The 18,772-nt window shown below is 38.0% G+C and overlaps 1 protein-coding gene across 1 annotated transcript in view; it reads right to left on the minus strand.

Annotated features, from left to right (window-relative positions):
* The window catches only part of LOC140240023 (exocyst complex component 3-like), a 63,429-nt gene that overhangs the window by 16,428 nt on the left and 28,229 nt on the right, over nt 1-18,772 (minus strand). The window contains exons 3-7 of the mRNA XM_072319835.1: nt 13,122-13,206; nt 11,718-11,762; nt 10,014-10,123; nt 4,499-4,612; nt 3,525-3,630 (exon numbers count right to left, since the gene is read on the minus strand). Of these exons, the coding sequence (XP_072175936.1) occupies nt 3,525-3,630; nt 4,499-4,612; nt 10,014-10,123; nt 11,718-11,762; nt 13,122-13,206 (460 nt within the window). The remainder of the gene's footprint in view (nt 1-3,524; nt 3,631-4,498; nt 4,613-10,013; nt 10,124-11,717; nt 11,763-13,121; nt 13,207-18,772) is intronic.

Below are 18,772 nucleotides of genomic sequence, written 5' to 3' on the forward strand. Positions count from 1 at the left end.
TGAGTTAAAGATGTTGGGATATTGAGGGAGATTTGAGTTGAAGATGTTGGGATATTGAGGGAGATTTGAGTTGAAGATGTTGGGGGTATTGAGGGAGATTTGAGTCGAAGATATTGGGATATTGAGGGAGGTTTGAGTTGAAGATGTTGGGATATCGAGGGAGATTTGAGTTGAAGATGTTGGGATATTGAGGGACGTTTGAGTTGAAGATGTTTGGATACTGAGGGAGGAAGGAGAGAAAGAGGGAGAGAGATTAACAGAGAGCGAAGGGGAAGGGTGAGAAGAGGGGAGATCCATGCATTGTATATCATATCTCTATAGTTGATACAAACAAGCCGTGAAAAGAAAGGTGATGCTTACATTCCGAGGTTAGACTCTCTGTATAGGGGCAATCTTTCGCGTGCCCGGAAGAACGACGCGAACGCAGACGAGGCGAATGTATTACTTACGCGCCTCGCGTGCGTTCACGTCGTTCTTCCTGGCACACTAATTCAAACTACCATTTGCACTTATAAAACGATTTTTTTTCTAATTATGTCTTTGCATCAACGAGTGATTTCTTTACACAGACTAGATATTGACACAATTACAAAAAGTAACTTTTTTGACAATACTCAATAACTTCTGTCGTATGTTCGGAACAAATTCATGCAACCTACGTAGGGAGCGCTTGCGTATTATAGTGGTGCACTTCGCGTGTGTCAATACCTCGCCCTCCTTTATATGAAGAGTTTGTTTGCAAAAACCAATAAGTCCATACTTGCCAAATGGAGATATTTGCGATTAAAGGTCAAGAAAAATAAAGAGAATAATAAGAAAATTTTTGCTTCTTTTGACCATAACTTCAAAATGTACCTCGATATGAAGTGACCAATATATCATTTAAAAGGTTTTATTTTGTATTTATCACAGAGACCGTACTTCAAAATATTCAAATATGGACTTATCGGTTTTTGCGAACAAACACTTCATATATATCCAAGATACATTGTTAACGTTCTAGACTCGTTCTATTGTGTTTCGGGTGAAAATAATTTTCTGCAAGTTTGAACATGTTCCGTATATCTCTACATTTTGGTCTGTTTGCTCGTTGGTTGTATGTTTGTCACTCCCAATCTTGCTTTTGCTCTTTACAAGTCGCGCAGGAATATTATCAAAGGGCTTACAAGTCTTTCCCAACAAATCTCTTTAGAGCTCATTTCAACACAAATTCAATACCAAGAACCTGCCCGGGGGGTGCACGACACCGCAATGCATTCAAAGTGCTTGGGAAGACAAATTTAGATACCTGTTCAGAATTATGCTTACATTATGCCCTGCGGCATATCTTCCAATGTACCAATGAACTAATTCAAAACAGGATAATAATTCCTGTCACCGTCACCACGAATGGGGAATTCCAGCTCAGTAAGCTAATCTCAACGAACCTAATCTCTGCACCCAGTCAGCCGACGAGTCTTTGGGTGAACTCTCCCTAAAAGACGCTCTCGTTTCTTTGCTCAGGCTTGAAAACTTTTTTTATTTGCGCTCGTATCTTTCTCTCTCTCTCAAAAAAAAACCCCCCAAAAAAAAAAACAACAACAACAACAACAACCATGCTTTGATGTCTGAATCCGACTTTACACGATGACAATACAGGCCTAAGCCCGTAACGCTTGATAGCTGGCTACAATGATGACCAATGGTAATCAAATTGGCGAAATATAGTGAAAGGGCCTACTGTTTAACGTGAGCAGGGCGTGAGTGCAGATTACAGTCGCATACAGTTAGTTTAATGGCGTGGACGAATGGTTATTATACAGGTCAGAGACAGTTCAGTCTAAAAGTCTTATCAGATATCGCGGTAGACCTAATATACACGACGAAGTGGCACTGTTTACTGGTGTCCTTTAGCTCCAAGAACGACGCAGGACTATCCGAGCCACTCATTTTAAAGGCGTTGGATCAACGCCAGTATCCAGCGCCAGTGTTGTGAAATTTCTAGCAAAAATGAATGCCGGTTTTCCTCCCAAAAACGAATGAAAAAGACAGGAAAAGCCGTCATGGATAAAACAAACTCTGCTACAGGAAATATAATTTTCGTTTGTATAGTACAACAATCTTACGTCAGTGCTTAGACCAATGAATGAATGAATAGAGAAAGAGTGCAAAGTTTTGTGTAGGAAGTCCCTAATATCACCTATCACAAGGTTGATTGGTAATTTACTCTTCAGGAAATACATAAGCTAGAACGGGTAATGTCTTTCGGTTTTATACCTTTTCCATACAGAAACAGAATACTGAGAAGAGTTCTCAAACTTGAACAAGGTAGCCACAGAAACGTATGAAGTTTCACATGTTTAAAAGGAATATTGATATGCAAATTATGTGCAGAGACATTGTTCCAATCTCACAAGTCTCTAATTAGCCTTCGCATAAAGAATTATTTATTTCATTTCATTTTCATTTCATTTCATTTCTTTATTGTCCAAATTATGTATAAAAACATGGCATGGAAATTTGACTTTGTCACACATTCATAAACACATATTGACAACAGATAAATAGCAAATAATATTACATTACATATAAGACATCAAATGAATACTCAAAAAAATACATTTACCGTCTTTTTGTAATCATTAAAAAAGGAGAAGATAATATAGTTCTCCATATTACATCCTTCTGTTGTAATGATGTAAAAAATGGTGGGATATTTTGCGATTTATAAAGTAGCAAACATTTTAAAGGGACATTCCAGACGATTTTTATAATTTCACATCATGTAGTACACAAATCAACAACTCCCTGTATAGATTTGTGGAATTTATTGTGGTTCTTGAGCAGAGAATCAATACTTTTAAACAAATTACACTGAACAAGGATGATGATGTAGAAGATTCACATATTTCAGAAATGTAGCAGTGTAATTCCATTACAATACCGCTTGCTTGCGAGTTCACCTGTGTATAATCTATGTATGTTCTGCTTCCTTGAGCCCCAACTCATGCATTCTTATGGTGACACTGCCATGTCATCATCCTTGTTCATTACAATTTGTTCTAAATTTTGAAAATATTCTTATTCTTCATCCCAATTATCACAAATTCTGAAACTCTGTCCTCAGTATAACTAATTTATAGTTGTTCAAATGTAAAAATCTGAAAATCATCCGGAGGTCTCCTTTAACAGCAACGGCTTTTATCACACATATCATTTCGGACATACCACTGGTTGTGTTGTGAAGCAACGGTATACTCTACTCTGATTTCTATGTTGTACGATCTCATTATGAGGGAAGATTTTGACAAATTTCGCTCAGTTCTTTCTGTTTGCATGAACTTCTGTAATTCATCAAAAAAAAATACGACCATACGCATCATCAAAAACAAACAAGGACAAAAGCAAGAATGAAAAAATAATTCCATTATAACAAGACAAGGAAAACAAAAACAAAAACAAAACAAATTGGAACTGGACACAATGGCATCCAATCAGGTGTCTCATTTATGATAGGGGGAGGTATATTTCTATTTCATGTATACCTTGACAACGTGTAGGTCCTCTCTCAGCTTTTGACTCATGAGTTCCATGTGCTTGGCCAGCCAAGAACGGTCTTCGGAACGGTCTAGCTGCGGTGTGTTCTCAACCCTAGTGTTGGGGGGGGGGGGGAGGAGGGGAGACAAGAATGACTCTATTTTATGATTCACGTGACAGGTGCTTCGAAGTAACATATCCTCCACCATACAAGACAAAGCACTAAAAAAAAGTGACGACACTGTCTTCACTTGTTATACACATTCAGCACACAAAACATGCGGGGCGTTGGCACAGTTGTTGAACTTATCTATAGGCCGTCGTTCTTTTGTTTCAGCTCATTTCACTTCATTTCATCATTTATTTTCCATATCGAAATACAAAATTATTGCGAAGTAACATTGACAATTTGCACAAGAAGGTGAAATGTCATGAAGCAAATAAAAAATCAGTACAAACAGTAGTATAGCAAAAGAATAATACATCGACTCCCAGAAAACGTATTTCTTTAATTTGATGCTATATCTTTGAGTTTCATTGGCAGTATTTCGCCAGATAGATCGAACTTCGCCTCTTTCATTTGTGTTCTAGTTTGGTTATAAACAATGTTGTCAATTTTTGTTGCATAATCATCAAAAGCGTTTCCATCGCTATATTGCTATATTTAGAACCAATTCTTAAAATTGGAAATACAGTTCTGAAGATGCAATCTATCTACCTTTCTATCTATCTTTCTATCTATCTATCAATCTATCAATATATCTATCTATCTATCTATTTTTCTATCTATCTATCTTTCTTTCTTTCAATCTATCTTTCTATCTATCTATATATATCGATCGATCTATGTATCTTCATGATTATATTTATGCATATACATACAGAAATGTAAACGACCTACACAAACATCGCTATATGAATATGCAACTCTGTTTGTACATGTGACAGACAGGAGCTAGGGGACGTTACGTAACAACGTTACCTCAGGAGGGGAACCTTTCGGAGCTCTTTGAGACACTTCTCCTTCCATGCCTTGGGTCTGTCGGGGCTCTCGAAGCCATTCTCCCGGAAGCACGTAGCCGCCTCCTCGTCCCTCCTGGAGGTTATCAAAAGAGATAGTGAGAGAGACGAGGGTGAGATATCAAGATATCCTACTTAACTTTCTTTCTCAGCTTTCAAATGTATATTTTTATACTATTTTCACATTGCTGTTTTGTAACTGTATTTTAAAGAATTTGAAATATTGGAAATAAAAATTAGAAACGAATTGACTTGAACTTCATTACTTTTCGTCCGATTTTCGACACCTTTACCATTCTGTTTCAACACGACGATTCTTTCTTTTTTAACACAGTCAACCAGAACTTGGTGATAAGTTTCTCATTGAGAAACAGAATAAGTTCTTTATTGCAATCAAAACATGATTGCAGTGATAATCCTATTTGACCGATTTGAACGATTTTACCGAATGCATTGTTACGGGACAAGCAGTGATTGCTAAGTTGAACAACTATTTCCCACCAAGTCGATGACTACGATTGGTATTCATGCCCCCCCCCCCCTCTCTCTCTCTCTCTCTCTCTCTTTCATGAGATTACAAAACTTTTTTTTGTTGCTTTGTCTCTCCCTGGTTGTCAAAAGTTCGTTCACACCATGAACTTTCCGAAAAGGAAAGGTTTTGGAAATGATTATTAGACGGTACACTGAACAATCAAGAACATGGACAGTGCCCACGCGTTAAGCACATAGATGGTTGATTAACGTGCACACTATTATCCTATTATCATTAAGATAATACACAGGCCTGGGCCCCATTTCATAGAAAGTTGATATGATAGCAACTCTTGCTGGAATGACAATTGTCTTAGTAAAGACAAGAATCCAGCTTCCTGCTTGGCTGTTGCTATTGAAAGTTGTCATTCCACCAAGAGTTGCCATCCTAACATCTTTTATGAAATGGGGCCCTGCAGTCCTGCCATTATATACATTCGTCAATTCCAACAATCGAACTACACAATCATTCCCCCAAGTTCACGTTTACGCCAGGGCGTAATATTCTGTTTATGGGCATGGATGTGAGTGCTTGATATTCAGTTGAGCTATATAGAGGTGATAAAGGTCATGTGACAATGTAACAACACAGACTGCCAGCAAGGTTTGTGTGATGCCTTTGACGTTTTTGTTTTTTATTCAATCTAGCCTTGCATATCTAGTTTCTTGTCGGCACCACATGATATCGGCCCTGTTATTGCCTGTAGGAGCGTATCTTCAAATGAAAAATAACAATGCAACAAAAAAAAATCGCAATATAACGCGGAAGGGCGGACTTTGACTATTATGCACAATAGCTGACAGTACATGAATGTACAGTACGAAATTCCCCGCGATTCAAAAAATTGCTTCATTTTTTGGCTTGCTCTGAAGGATAACACTGCACAAGTTCATGGAATTTCCCCTCGGCGTTGAAGGTAGAATGTAATTACAATATATACGAGTATCAATATCACCGGCACTTGTTGTTAGACACACCGTATATTTATACGTAAGTGTTTGGCACAAGTAGAACAACAGGTGTTTAGTTTCTAACTAAGGCAAGGGCGCTGCCACAGTAGAAATGCGGGTTACGATCTGCTTTAGCTTTACACGTGTGCTGTCATACAGGGCTTTATGAATAGAAATGGTATGTAAATTTTACACAACTTTGTAAAATCCACTTCGGGATAAGAAAGATTTCTGTATGTGTTGCAGATAATATTATGTTAAATCGAGTACAACAAAGGATCAAGAATAGTTTTCGCAACTTTTCTTTTGTTTTGTTGAGTGTTGACGTTTTTGCTGTTTGCTGTTGTATCACTGTACCCACCAGTCCATGCTACGTTGTCCTACAAGTACGAGCTCTTCAGAACTTTACTAACAAAATCCTCATGTTCAACATCAATATTCAAAGGTCTCTTTTTGTGACGCGAGGATGAACAATATTTGGCAAAATCTTCATCCCAAAACTATTTCTATACATCACGCACATACAAGTACGTAGGCCCTACACAGACGCACGCAATAACAATCAATACATCCATACACATACAACCACTCACTATCCTGATGCCTATATACACATAAATACATAAATCGCGGAAAACGACGGGAAAAAACGGCTCTAGTCCTGGCCCATTTTTAATCTCTTGCACATTTCCGCAGGCAACACAATGTCATTTTGAGGGCAAGGACGAGCTAGAAGGGCAAGCTACCAAAGTGTTATATGACCATACATTGCCTTGTAATAGATATGGAAAAATACCCTACATGCCCTATGAACAAGCTAAAAGATTTTATTGCCACAACAGTGACCTCACTTTGTTCCTCTATCATTTTTTTTTTCATTTCTACTTCTCCATATACTAAATACAAATGACGGGCGTACTATCGGTTGGCGTATGATGGCTTGAACCGTAACTACTAGTATATTTTCGACAGTTTTTATGACATGTAAACATAATAACCAACAAACACACCACAGACATACATATATTTAACTATCCATATAAGCACACAGTTGGTCACATATTGTACACATGTTATACACACAAAATATTACAGAATCTGGGAAGCGTTCAATGTTTAGAAGAATCCCTCACTTCACATGTGGGGGGGGGGGGCGCTAGTTCTTTTAAAAGCTCAATTTACGTGCACGACATGACATGAAGCTCAAATCTGTCCTATGGCTATAGTAACTATAAACCTCGAAATCTCTAGGCCTACCCATAGCTTAATACGTCGTAGTCAGCGTCAATGTTATAGCTGCAGCGAGGATACAGTAAGTTCTTGCGTTGGTTGCATGAGTCGTCCACAGTATCGAAATACGCATTGCTTTTTGTAAGTGGATCCCTCTTTTTTTTTTCCACAGAGCATGAATAATGTATAACGACTAACTTTGGTTTGAAACTATGCTTACATGCTTTCAATTTGTTAATTGCCACTCATTCTATCGTAGAGTCAATGACAAGTATTGTGCACTCAACACTTTTATATTATGTAATGTTCGGTGGAAAATAAAAATTAAGAAAACAGTTACCGAATTGAAATTGAATTGAATTGAATTGAATTGAATTGAATTGAATTGAATTGAACTAGGGTCTAATTATCATTCTCCCACTGTGGCAATTTGAATCCAAAACTGCCTGTGTCTGTTTCAGTGCTCGTTATACGCAACCATGTTACCGTATAATTGGAAAACGAAAATATTTCTGAATTAGTCACAATAAAACAGGAAAGTGGTTCTTATACGACTCTATAGTCGAAGGCAGTCTAAAATTGATTCATGACCCTTGAAACTGTTTTTGACATAAAAAAAGAATAACCAACTAAATTGAAAATAATTGACATGGCTACAGGACCAAGGAGGGATTGAACTTCACCGCGTGCTCTTCGACAGGCACCCCCATGGGGGAAGCAGCGAAAATGACCTTAGGTTTCGCACCGGAATCAGCGAGACAAAGAGAAAGGGCAGTGCCCTATATTACTACATTGAATCCAATAACCTGCTCAATTAATAGTTTCCTTTAACTGGGGTTGTCGGCTGACGTATACTCTCTGGAAGAATCACCGCAACGCAGCCGAATAAAACGGCACTGTACATTGCACGATGCGCTCCTCCATTTCAGTTGAAATCATCTCTGAATTTTACAGAACTGGATGCCCTTACAAGTCCTTATTCATTTCTTTAATTCTTTCTGCGAAAATCGACGAGACTACACAGGCTTACCTATAAAATTTGGTTCCTCTATGAATCAAAATATGATTGTGTGTTACGCGTCATATTCCCACGTGTAGCCGGAAGTGGTTTATAGTTTGGAACGATTTTTTTTTTTAAGTCAATATTTCATTTCGCCATCACCCCAACGTGCAGAAAAAGTCGATGACGATTTATCTGATGTCCTTTTAGTTTCCCGCGAAAGGTAGAAGGGATGTTGCTTCGATCCCCTTGAGTAGGAACAATTAAGGGGTTATCATTTTTCCTGAAATACGCATAAGAAAAGTAAACTGTCATATTACGGAAACTAACAGAGCAGAATTATATGATGTACTTGATAGGAGAGAGAGAGAGAGAGAGAGACACACACACAGATGCACAGATATATAGAATTCTGATAGACACGCGTTGAGAGAGAGAGAGAGTGTGTGTGTGCGCGCGCGCGCACGCGAGTTCGTGTGCGAGATTTTCGCAGTCGACCTATCGAATGACGTCATGACAACTTTACTCACCCCATGTTCACTCTGCGAAAAGATCAGGGTTCAGTAAAGCAGGGTCGAGTATTCCGAGAAAGAGACGTGTGTAACATCGTAAAACACACACACACACACACATCGGAAATAGAAGTTCCAACAATGCCCCTCCCCGCCCCATCTCTCTTTTTCTCTAGCTCCCCCTTGCCTTTTATGCGATTCTTTTTTCTTTCTGTATGCAAGATTTTTACTCTCTCTTTACACACGAGTCTCTGCATGCGAAGAATCAAGAGGGCCCCCATAGGAATGGGCATCGTTGCTCCATAAGGCATCTGTCACTGGCATCACACTTGTCTACACCAGTGAGCTTTCCTACTACCTCTACGTGGCGTGACATCATGTCAAAGTAAACAAAAAAGAAGAAGTAGGACTTATATCCGTTTTAGGGAGAAAATCTTAAAGGCTTAATGGTGTATGACAGTAGCAGACTGCCTTGTATCAGGCTTAGTAATGATAGATCAACCATAATCATTGTATGCATGACCGCATCATTTCCATGTACTCAGTAATCACTCTTTCTCCAGATCTTCCATAGTCCTAGCAAAGATACTAAAGACTCTTCTATATTTTACATCTTTAGTAAATACTAGTAAATGAGCTAAGAAGATTTTTAATGCTTTATTTTGAGATGCTTTTTGGATTTTGTTTTTAGTTTCAGTTACGATGATAACGTTGAGTCCGCTAGTAATGCACTTGCGATCTCATTCTGGATGGACGGATGTATATGAGGGCCAAATTTTCGCCGACTGGTTCTAGATTTCAAGACATCAGCGGGCAGAATGCGTTACTATAGTAACATGTTGCTATAGTGACTGATCGATTTTGCACACGGAGCTTGCCTAAAACGTTCTATTCACTCTTCCCGACGTTCACGGTACGGCTAAGCGAGAAATTCACGCGGTTGCTTGCATGCGCGTATAGTATCATGCGTGCGAGTGCATGTGAGCAGATGCGCTTAATCAAGAGAGCAAGTACACTTAACAATACTGAAAATTCGTTTTCAGTGAATAATGTTCAACCTTCACGTGGATTTTGATGACGCTCAACCTTTAATTAACCCTTTGCGGGCTTGTAGTGCCATTTTGGGAAAAAAAAAACCAACAACAAACAAACCCAAAACAACAACAACAACAACAACAACAAAGCAAACAAGCAAACCCATAGTGTATTATACATGTTTTAATGTCCCTGGTACGGAAAGGGTTAACACATACCTCTCCTCTTCCTCTATTATTTGGAAGCAGGCCTCGACCAGAGCTGGGTCACCTTGAGACAGGACCAGGAACTTCCGGATGAGGACCCGGATCTGGTCCAGAAGTGAGTCCTAGTTCGAAACAGAGAATTATAACAGAAGAAGGGGGGGGGGGGGGGAAGGAAGAAGTTAAATTTTTTACTCTCTGCGAAATCCCTTCTTCTTTTTTTTTTTTTTGGTGGCATTCGCAATAACAAATAAATAAATAAATAAATAAATAAATAAATAAATAAATAAATAAATAAACAAATAAATGAATAAAATGAAATGAAATTGACCTTTACGAGAGAATTAATATGTGTTGTTATTTCTTTGTGTTATCCTCAGTTTGAATATTGTCTGATGTGCGGTGAAGTATGTCACATAGTTAAAGGCGCACTTGAATGGCTCTTTGACCGTAAGATCTCTATCATGCAGCACTTATATGACGTCATATTGATGATGACTGACGTGGAAGGGAACATACAGAATTATATTCACCTGAATGAAGCATGAAGCATTTTGTCCGACAAAGTTGTCGGACAAATTTGCTCTCAGCCAATCAGATGCAAGGATTTAAGTAGCTTGAAACAGTTTGCTGTTTGCTTCATGAAATGCCCCCCCCCCCCCCTGAATGGGACTTGAAACCTCCCCGAAACAACACTTCAAGCCCTGCATGCGTTTAGAAAGTTTTGTTAAAAGACAAAACTCATCTGTTCACACTAAATCTAATGTTCCCTCACCCGAAAAAAAAAAAAACCTGCATCCCGAATGTTAAGCCCACGAGGGAACATTTACAGGCAGGAGGCAATCACGTGACCATTCATGTTGATGGAATTGCTGACTGGACTTTATTTGAACAACCCATAAACAAGTAACACCAAAATGATGCTGATGATGTTGTCATAGATCATCTACGTGCGAAGTCAGCATGGCCATTTAATCATGGATGACTCATGCAGTCTTGTACTAAATAAATAAGAAAAAACATCAACTACTGAGTACTACTTTATACGAAAAAGGTCGAAAAGTGTGACGAGTGGTGCATGAAGGAATTTGAGCTATCCCTACAGACACGACCGTTGGTTCTGCCTTTTCAGGGAAGCGGGTGCCAACCATCGACAATGTTGACGTTTGTGTTCTTGCAGTCAGTGTGACAGGAAACTGATGACATATGAATTATATCTTTATATGCAGAGTAGAGATATGCGGGGCGGAAGATGATCCTTTACAATCGCTTTTCGCCCTGCACAGAAGTGTTCCACAGTAGTGTTCCACAGTGTGTTCCACACAGTGTGAACACATTGTGACTACAGTGTGAAATCTCTTCACATTGTTAAATTTGAGCGTTTTAACATTGTGTTGACTCATCAAGCCACAGTGTGAAACAGAACATCACTTTGAGAAGACCCTGTGAAAAACCACACCACAGTGTGAAACCATCTTCACACTGTTACATTCTGGCGTTTTCACATATCAGACTATATCCGGTATGTGAACACACTGTGATACACTGTGTTCTTTCTATCAGGGCAAACTCGTCATGAATCATATTCTTCTTATAATAACATTTGTGTTTTCATATGGGTCTCATCTATTTATGACCGTAAATGGTCGGACATGATCGATAACAATCTAGTAGGCCTATACTATTAGGTCACAATAGGCAAGGAAAACTATGACTTACTGCCCGGCTCTTGACGCCGCAGAATGATTTGAAGTTGCCAGTCAGCTGTAAGGAGAAATAAGAGGGAGATGACGTCATTAAACAACAAGAAACCAGTAATAAGCCGAATCCACGTGGACTCGAGAAAATCATTCGATTTAGGTGAATTTCGACACAATGAAATGACTGCATGTTTAATATCCATCTGGTTGATTTATTCTTCGACTTAGCATATTTTTCGACATGTGCGTGGTCGACCTGGGAGAGGTCGAATGTATCTATGACTACGTACGAAAGAATATCAGTTATTAGAATAGCAAAAAATATATAAGATTTATATACGAGTGTATAAGCCCTATATCATGGTTGTCACTCTTTTTTTTTTTTTTTGGTGTGTTTTATTGAAAAATTATACAAAATCACACTATTTACAATTTACATGATTAAAATGACACAATCACTGAACAATGTAGAGTAATTGTAAAAAAAAAGCAGAACATTAAATTACATTTGATATTACCATCTTCAAAATCAATTTCATCATCATTATGACCACAGAACAGTAACAAAAACAGCCATAACGGTGATAACAATAACATTTTTAAAGTTAATGTTAATTTTGTTGCATTCCTATCATCATCTTGACACAATCTCTATTCATGATTAAACTTTAAACAATAACAAATGACAAACATACACTTGTCAATACCTCATACTGACAGCTATGACAATTAACGTGACCAACTGTTTCTTATTAACCCAAATGTCAAAACCTGAGAAACAATAACATTTCCATCTACAGCTTTTCACTGTTTGTTCTTATTATTTTTGATCAACTCCTATTCATCAAAATCCACTTAAAGGGGGTGGCTAATAACTGATCTGTGGGAATCAGTGGGAATGTTGAGGGATGATTGTTCCAATCTTTGAGGGATTCATTTAAGTTGTGTGGAAATTATTTGCTTCAGAATGGTTTCATATTCAAGTAATGTGTAGTTCAATGTTTCCAGGTTAGCATGCCTGTACAGTGTCGGGGCGATCGTTAACGGGTCGATCGCCCCGACATTGTACAGGCATGCTATCCTGGAAACACTGAACTGCACATTACTTGAATATGGTCTCACTTGAATATGAGACCATTCTGAAGCAAATAATTTTCACACAACAATAGATATATAATGTACTCTTAAATGAATCCCACAAGGATTGGAACAATCATCCCCAGCATTCCCACTGATTCCCACTGATCAGTTACCAGCCACCCCCTTTAAACAAAGATAAAGAGTACCTATATAACAAGAGTACCTATATAACATCGTGAACCGCAGACCTAGTGTATCTTATGTACTACACCATGCAAACACCTTCTCTCAAAAACCATCTGAAGGGGGAGAGAGTGGGGGAATCTTGAAAGGTTATTCTCACCGCTTCCTCTTCCGGGTTAAGCTTCAGATTTTCGGAATGCAGCTTACTGAGCATGTCATCCCGCCATTTCTCCTGAAATTTCATCCTGAAACAAGAAGAAGAGAAGAACACGGGAGAAAAAGAAAAGGGAATATCAGAATCAAAATCACCCATCGCATATACACCACTGTTAGTTAACTCACTGCACTCAGCATATGGCAGGTCTCCCGCAGACGTTATGCACGGCATTCTTTGGTCCTGTAAGCCGCAAGCGACGGGTTAACAAAGAACATATCAAAACAAAAACAAAAACAAAAACGGCGAGGAAGATTTCACCTTGCACATTCTCCTCTCAAACCTAACTCTGATAATGGTATATTCCACCCAGGTTCACGGAAGATGAAAAGGTTGTATGTATAACATTAAGCAAACCCTCTAACACATTAGTCTGAGTGACTGCTATTTGTTTCGGTTTTAGTTGTGTTTGCTTGTTTGTTTGTTTGTTTGTTTGTTTGTTTGTTTGTTTGTTTGTTTGTTTTTTGGCTACACTCCATACGACCAAGAGAGCATTATCTTCAATTGAACAAACATCTACATCCCACTTTCTGCTACTACAGCTTTGATTACTGAAAAATCAACAAAATATAAAAGAATTTGAAAGTATACGTTCTACTTTCAGTACAAACAGAAGTTCTCAATCCCTATGGATGCGAATATATTCTGTGGATATTTTTTTAAATCTTTTTACCCAAATGAATTTATGGATTCGGATATGATTTCTCATAGAAATGAAATGAAAAATGTATTTCAGCGAAGCAGTTCCCACTCCTGACACTCTTAGGATGTTCTGCTACGCACTTCGAGTCCTGTAGCTTTCAGTGACTTTATTTTTAGACACTTTTCGACTACTCAGGAAAAGAGAGCCCCGTGGGAGCAGTCTCGATCCTCGGCTTCTTAATTCCATTCAGGAGAAAGTGGCAAAGAGCAAGGATTCTGCGATCTGAAGAGGGGATGTTCGTCCCAGTTGTAAGGCGAGACTGTGTGGAAAGGGTGATTTCCGTTTCTTATATCTCGAACTGTTAATTTTCAGATGTTTTATGCGCTCATATCGCACACAACAAGGACTTGAAGTTTGCAAAAACCGATAAGTCCATTTTTGAAGATTTTGAAGTACGGTCTTTGTCATAAAGTACAAAATAATACCTTTTAAATGATATATTGGTCACTACATATAATGGTATATTTTTGAAGTTATGGTCAAAAGAAGCAAAAATTTTATTATTATTCTCTTTATTTTTCTTGACCTTTAATCGCAAATATCTCCATTTGACAAATATGGACTTATCGGTTTTTGCAAACAAACGCTTCACTTGCAAATCACTCCCCGTGATGTGAATGTATACAATTTTTTGTTCGACTCAACTTTACCATCTAAACGAGTACAGCATTGGAAAAATGTGATTTGAAAGAGGGGAGCACGTTGGTGTATGGTGGTTTAAAGTATGGGAACGTAAACTGGTGGTTCTGCATGCCAGTCCAAATACTGATCAGTGTGTTCATCACTGGACAAAACCCTCCTTTAATACCCCTCCACATTGCCTGATAAGACCTTACTATAATTAACACTAATATCATCACCATTATTGTAATTATTGATATAATCAATAGTATAATGAACATAGTTACCATTACCACAATTGAAAACCGTTATTGTTATCATCAATTATTGATATCGTTTGTTTACCTTTATGCCGTTTATTTCTGTTTCAGATTTTTTTGCTCGAGTTGCCACAATTTAACCAGTATAATCATTGCCTTTCAGACGGTTATTATGTTTGTTCATTTTTTTTTCTTTTACTTCTGCCTAGCAAAGCGGACATACCTGTGCGTCATTTGTATACAACATTGACTTTTGGTAAACATGTAACGGTGATATATTGACGGTTTCGATGCAAACAGGATATGCTCACATTGTGACCTCATGCAGATCACATGACAAGTCCCTATAATGTCCGATGACAATGTGTACGGAAATGTTTTCCTATTCGCATAAATCAGATTAGTATAGGCAACTCATAGCTATGAGGACAAAAGGGCTGGTACCATGATCCGAGAACGAGCATGTTACATAGACAAAAAAAAAATAAGTACAATGTAACATAATAATAATGATGATAAAGATAATAATAATATAATATGTGTGTGTGTGTGTGTGTGTGCGCGCGCGCGCGCGCGTGCGCGTGTGTGTCTCTGTGTGTGCAATATATGTTATATGAAAGAAGCCCATACAGGTGTGCTTCTAATGCAATAACACCACACAATTTAAGGTCACAGTGTCGCGGTTATGTGGGTAACGGAAATGAGGGTTCGAATCCAATATAACCTGCCCACCTGCTGTGACGATTATTTCCACGTGATAACAAGTCAATAGTCAACAAGAAGTCAAATCTAAGGACGAGGCGTGTGGATGTGCGTCAAGAAAGAAAATGTGGACAAGCAACCACAACAAAAATAGACAAAAACACCTGTAATCACATATAAAGTGACACCTGCGGTATGAGAGTGTTTCTTGGTGAAAGAAATAATGGAGGAAGGGATGAATGAATGAATGAATGAATGAATGAATGAATGAATGAATGAATGAATGAATGAATGAATGAATGAATGAATGAATGAAGTAAATGAATGAAAGACAGAAAGATGGACAGAAAGATAGCCGGAAAGAAAGGAAAAACGATGGAAACAAACAAACAAATAGATACACAAAAATAGGTAGGTAGGTATAGGCCTATATAGACAGATAGATAGATAGATAGAGAGATAGATAGATATATATATATATAGATAGATAGATAGATAGATAGATAGATAGATAGATAGAGAGAGAGAGATAAAAAGATAGATAAACAGATAGACATATACCACAGAAGAGAGAGAAAGGCGGAGATGGAGGAAACGAGAAATATGTTTCCCGGCAGACTATCAAGGAACTGAGTTGTTATTGAGTCCTCAAGAACTTCTTCACCCTGCTTGACCCCGCTTGACTGAGCCTGTAAGGTGAAAGTCCGATCCATATACACGATATATCTCGGCTTAAATAAACCCAACAGAATAGTGTCTATTTTTATCATAATCGGACTAGTGTTTGGGGATTTTCTAAGTTCAACGCGTGCTTTCCCAATGTGATACTGGTTACAGTCGCACATATGACTTAGTTGCCTCACAGCTCCCTCTTAGCTTCAATAATCTTTCTGGTCTTGAAGGCTTAAAGAGTAAAATATAATATGCACCTCATCAAATCTTAAAATATCAGTCTTTATATAAGTAAAACATAGTGAAGGTTTAGTTGCTGGGTATATAGTCGCTCAAAAACATATTTTACGATATTTTTATGATGAAACAACTTTATGGAGAGTTGCTATAGGCAACGGTATTACCATCACCTGATCTAGTCTGCATATAATGTGGTTGCGACCATTTACCCGGTCTCGTGACGGTATGTGGGATTTTAAAGTTCCCAAATGTACTTTCTAATTCTGTGTCCAATTTCAGCGTAACATTTCTTGCCTGTTCGTTCGTTTGTTTGTTATTTTACTGTTTTATATTGTTCGATACAGTTGACTCCGAACATAGAGCGTATGGTTTTACACTTAAACATCAGCAAGGGAATATAGAATAGGGTCAAAGGTTGTAAGGTCATTCTTTCTCCCTTAAAGCAACATCAATGTAACCTAGGTGGGTACGTCACTAATGACGTATAAGAGAGCGTGTTATGACGGTCGGCTAAACAATGATATACTGTTCAAAAAGAATAGAAAATCTTCAATTAATCCCCTTTTTAAATGACTGAATTCAAGAGGAAGAGCTCATTATCTGCGAGTAAGTCATCTTTGAGTTGAATCAGCTTATTCATAATGAATTTCTTTCATTAAAGAAGGCATTGTTCATATGCTGTTATACAGGGCAAGTTCTGAAAACTAAGTACAAGAACCTTTAGAAAAACAACAAATTTATATGACGGTAATAGTGCTTACCAGCAGAGAATAATCACCACGAGCAATATACAAAAAGAAAATGGGATAACAATTCTTTGATGAAACAATGACGTCTGTAAAAGAATGTTTATAATAAAAACTGCGTATCATGTTATAAATAGGCTTGAACAAAGAAAAGGTAATATTTGAAAATTATTTTTTAATGAATAATATTAACGTGATCACTCCTTTGGTGTACGGCATGACTATGTAACTTTGTAGCAAAGTCATTCGAGTTGGCGTTCGTGGGAACAGGCTTGTTGACGTCACATGCTCCGACAGGACAATTTTGACTGTTGCCAGGGTGCTTGGTGGAGGTATAGATTCACCACCGGACAGTTTTGAGGTTAGTGCGATTTCGACTCGACCAAAAACCCTCGGCTATCCGTTTCAACAGACAAAGGCTTATTAAAACCACTGCCCTGTGCCATCTTTTCTCATAATGTTCAAGAGATACTTATATTTTAGACAAAGAAAGTATACTTCCTCAGCCCCACATATTTTGTGTAAACGTAAATTCTCTTTAAACAAAACTGTAAGAGTATTGTTAGCATCAAGCCTCCTAAATAGTTCGCAGACAATAATACCCGCATGTATACGATTAACCCTATAAAGCTACACTCAGCAGGTACATTCAGCAGTAAAACCAACCAAACAAATCGGTTTAAGTTTCATCGAAATCAGGCAGAGAGTATCATGGAAAATGTTTGGGGCTTTTAAAGGTGCTACACCTGCAGTTTCTCGAAGCAATGGTTTTAGTCGCAGCACTTATGCAGATTGGTAGGAGCGATAGAGTAATCGCCGCACACGTCTGCCAAACAGACATGCAACTGAATTTTGATATATAGATTTACTTTTTCGATATTTTACCCTCCCCCCCCCCCAAAAAAAAAAAAAAAAAAAATCAAATCGTAACCTTCGCTGTCAATAGTTGTTGTGTTGCAATAACTCAATACTTTAACGTTGAAGACTTGATGACTTTTGAGGAGGTTACTACTTGTTACTAAATTATCAACCAAACTTAATACCAGCACCTAGCTCAGCTACTTTGCTTACAATATTATGATCGTTAAACATCATTGCCCCCAAATTATCACTATGCTGTGAAAACAACTTTGAAGTTTGTCATTTTGTGTCATTTTGTGTCATTTTTTTCAGCTACTGCTCTCATATCAGTTTCTTTAATGGATTTTCCTGCGTCATCTTATCTTATCTAAGTTTCAACATGGAGCGGTATTGTAATTTGAGACCAACCCGTCCTTAATCATTGTCTACGTGACATTAAAGAAAAAAAAAATACGTCCTTTATTCGCCCGGATATACCCCCATGGTCACATACAGGATTTCGCATATATCTTTGATAAATGTAAGTTGAACAGGTTTTTTTTTTTTTTTTTTCAATCGCTCTTTTTTTTTCTTTTTTGAAGAGCAGTGATGTCAAATGGTGTTTTAGACGCGACCCCATAAGGTTGTCAATATTTCCAGCACTGTTAGTTGGCAATATACCTTTACAGATAGAACCTGTTCTTGCCGGACCAAAATTAACGGGTTATCGTATTCAAACAGGTGCAATAGGCAAAAGCGGAGGAGCGCGCGTGTCTGTCTGTGTGGTTTCAGCCGCTAATGTGGTACATAACG

This window comes from Diadema setosum, chromosome 16 (assembly GCF_964275005.1).
Source record: "Diadema setosum chromosome 16, eeDiaSeto1, whole genome shotgun sequence".
NCBI lineage: Eukaryota > Metazoa > Echinodermata > Echinoidea > Diadematoida > Diadematidae > Diadema > Diadema setosum.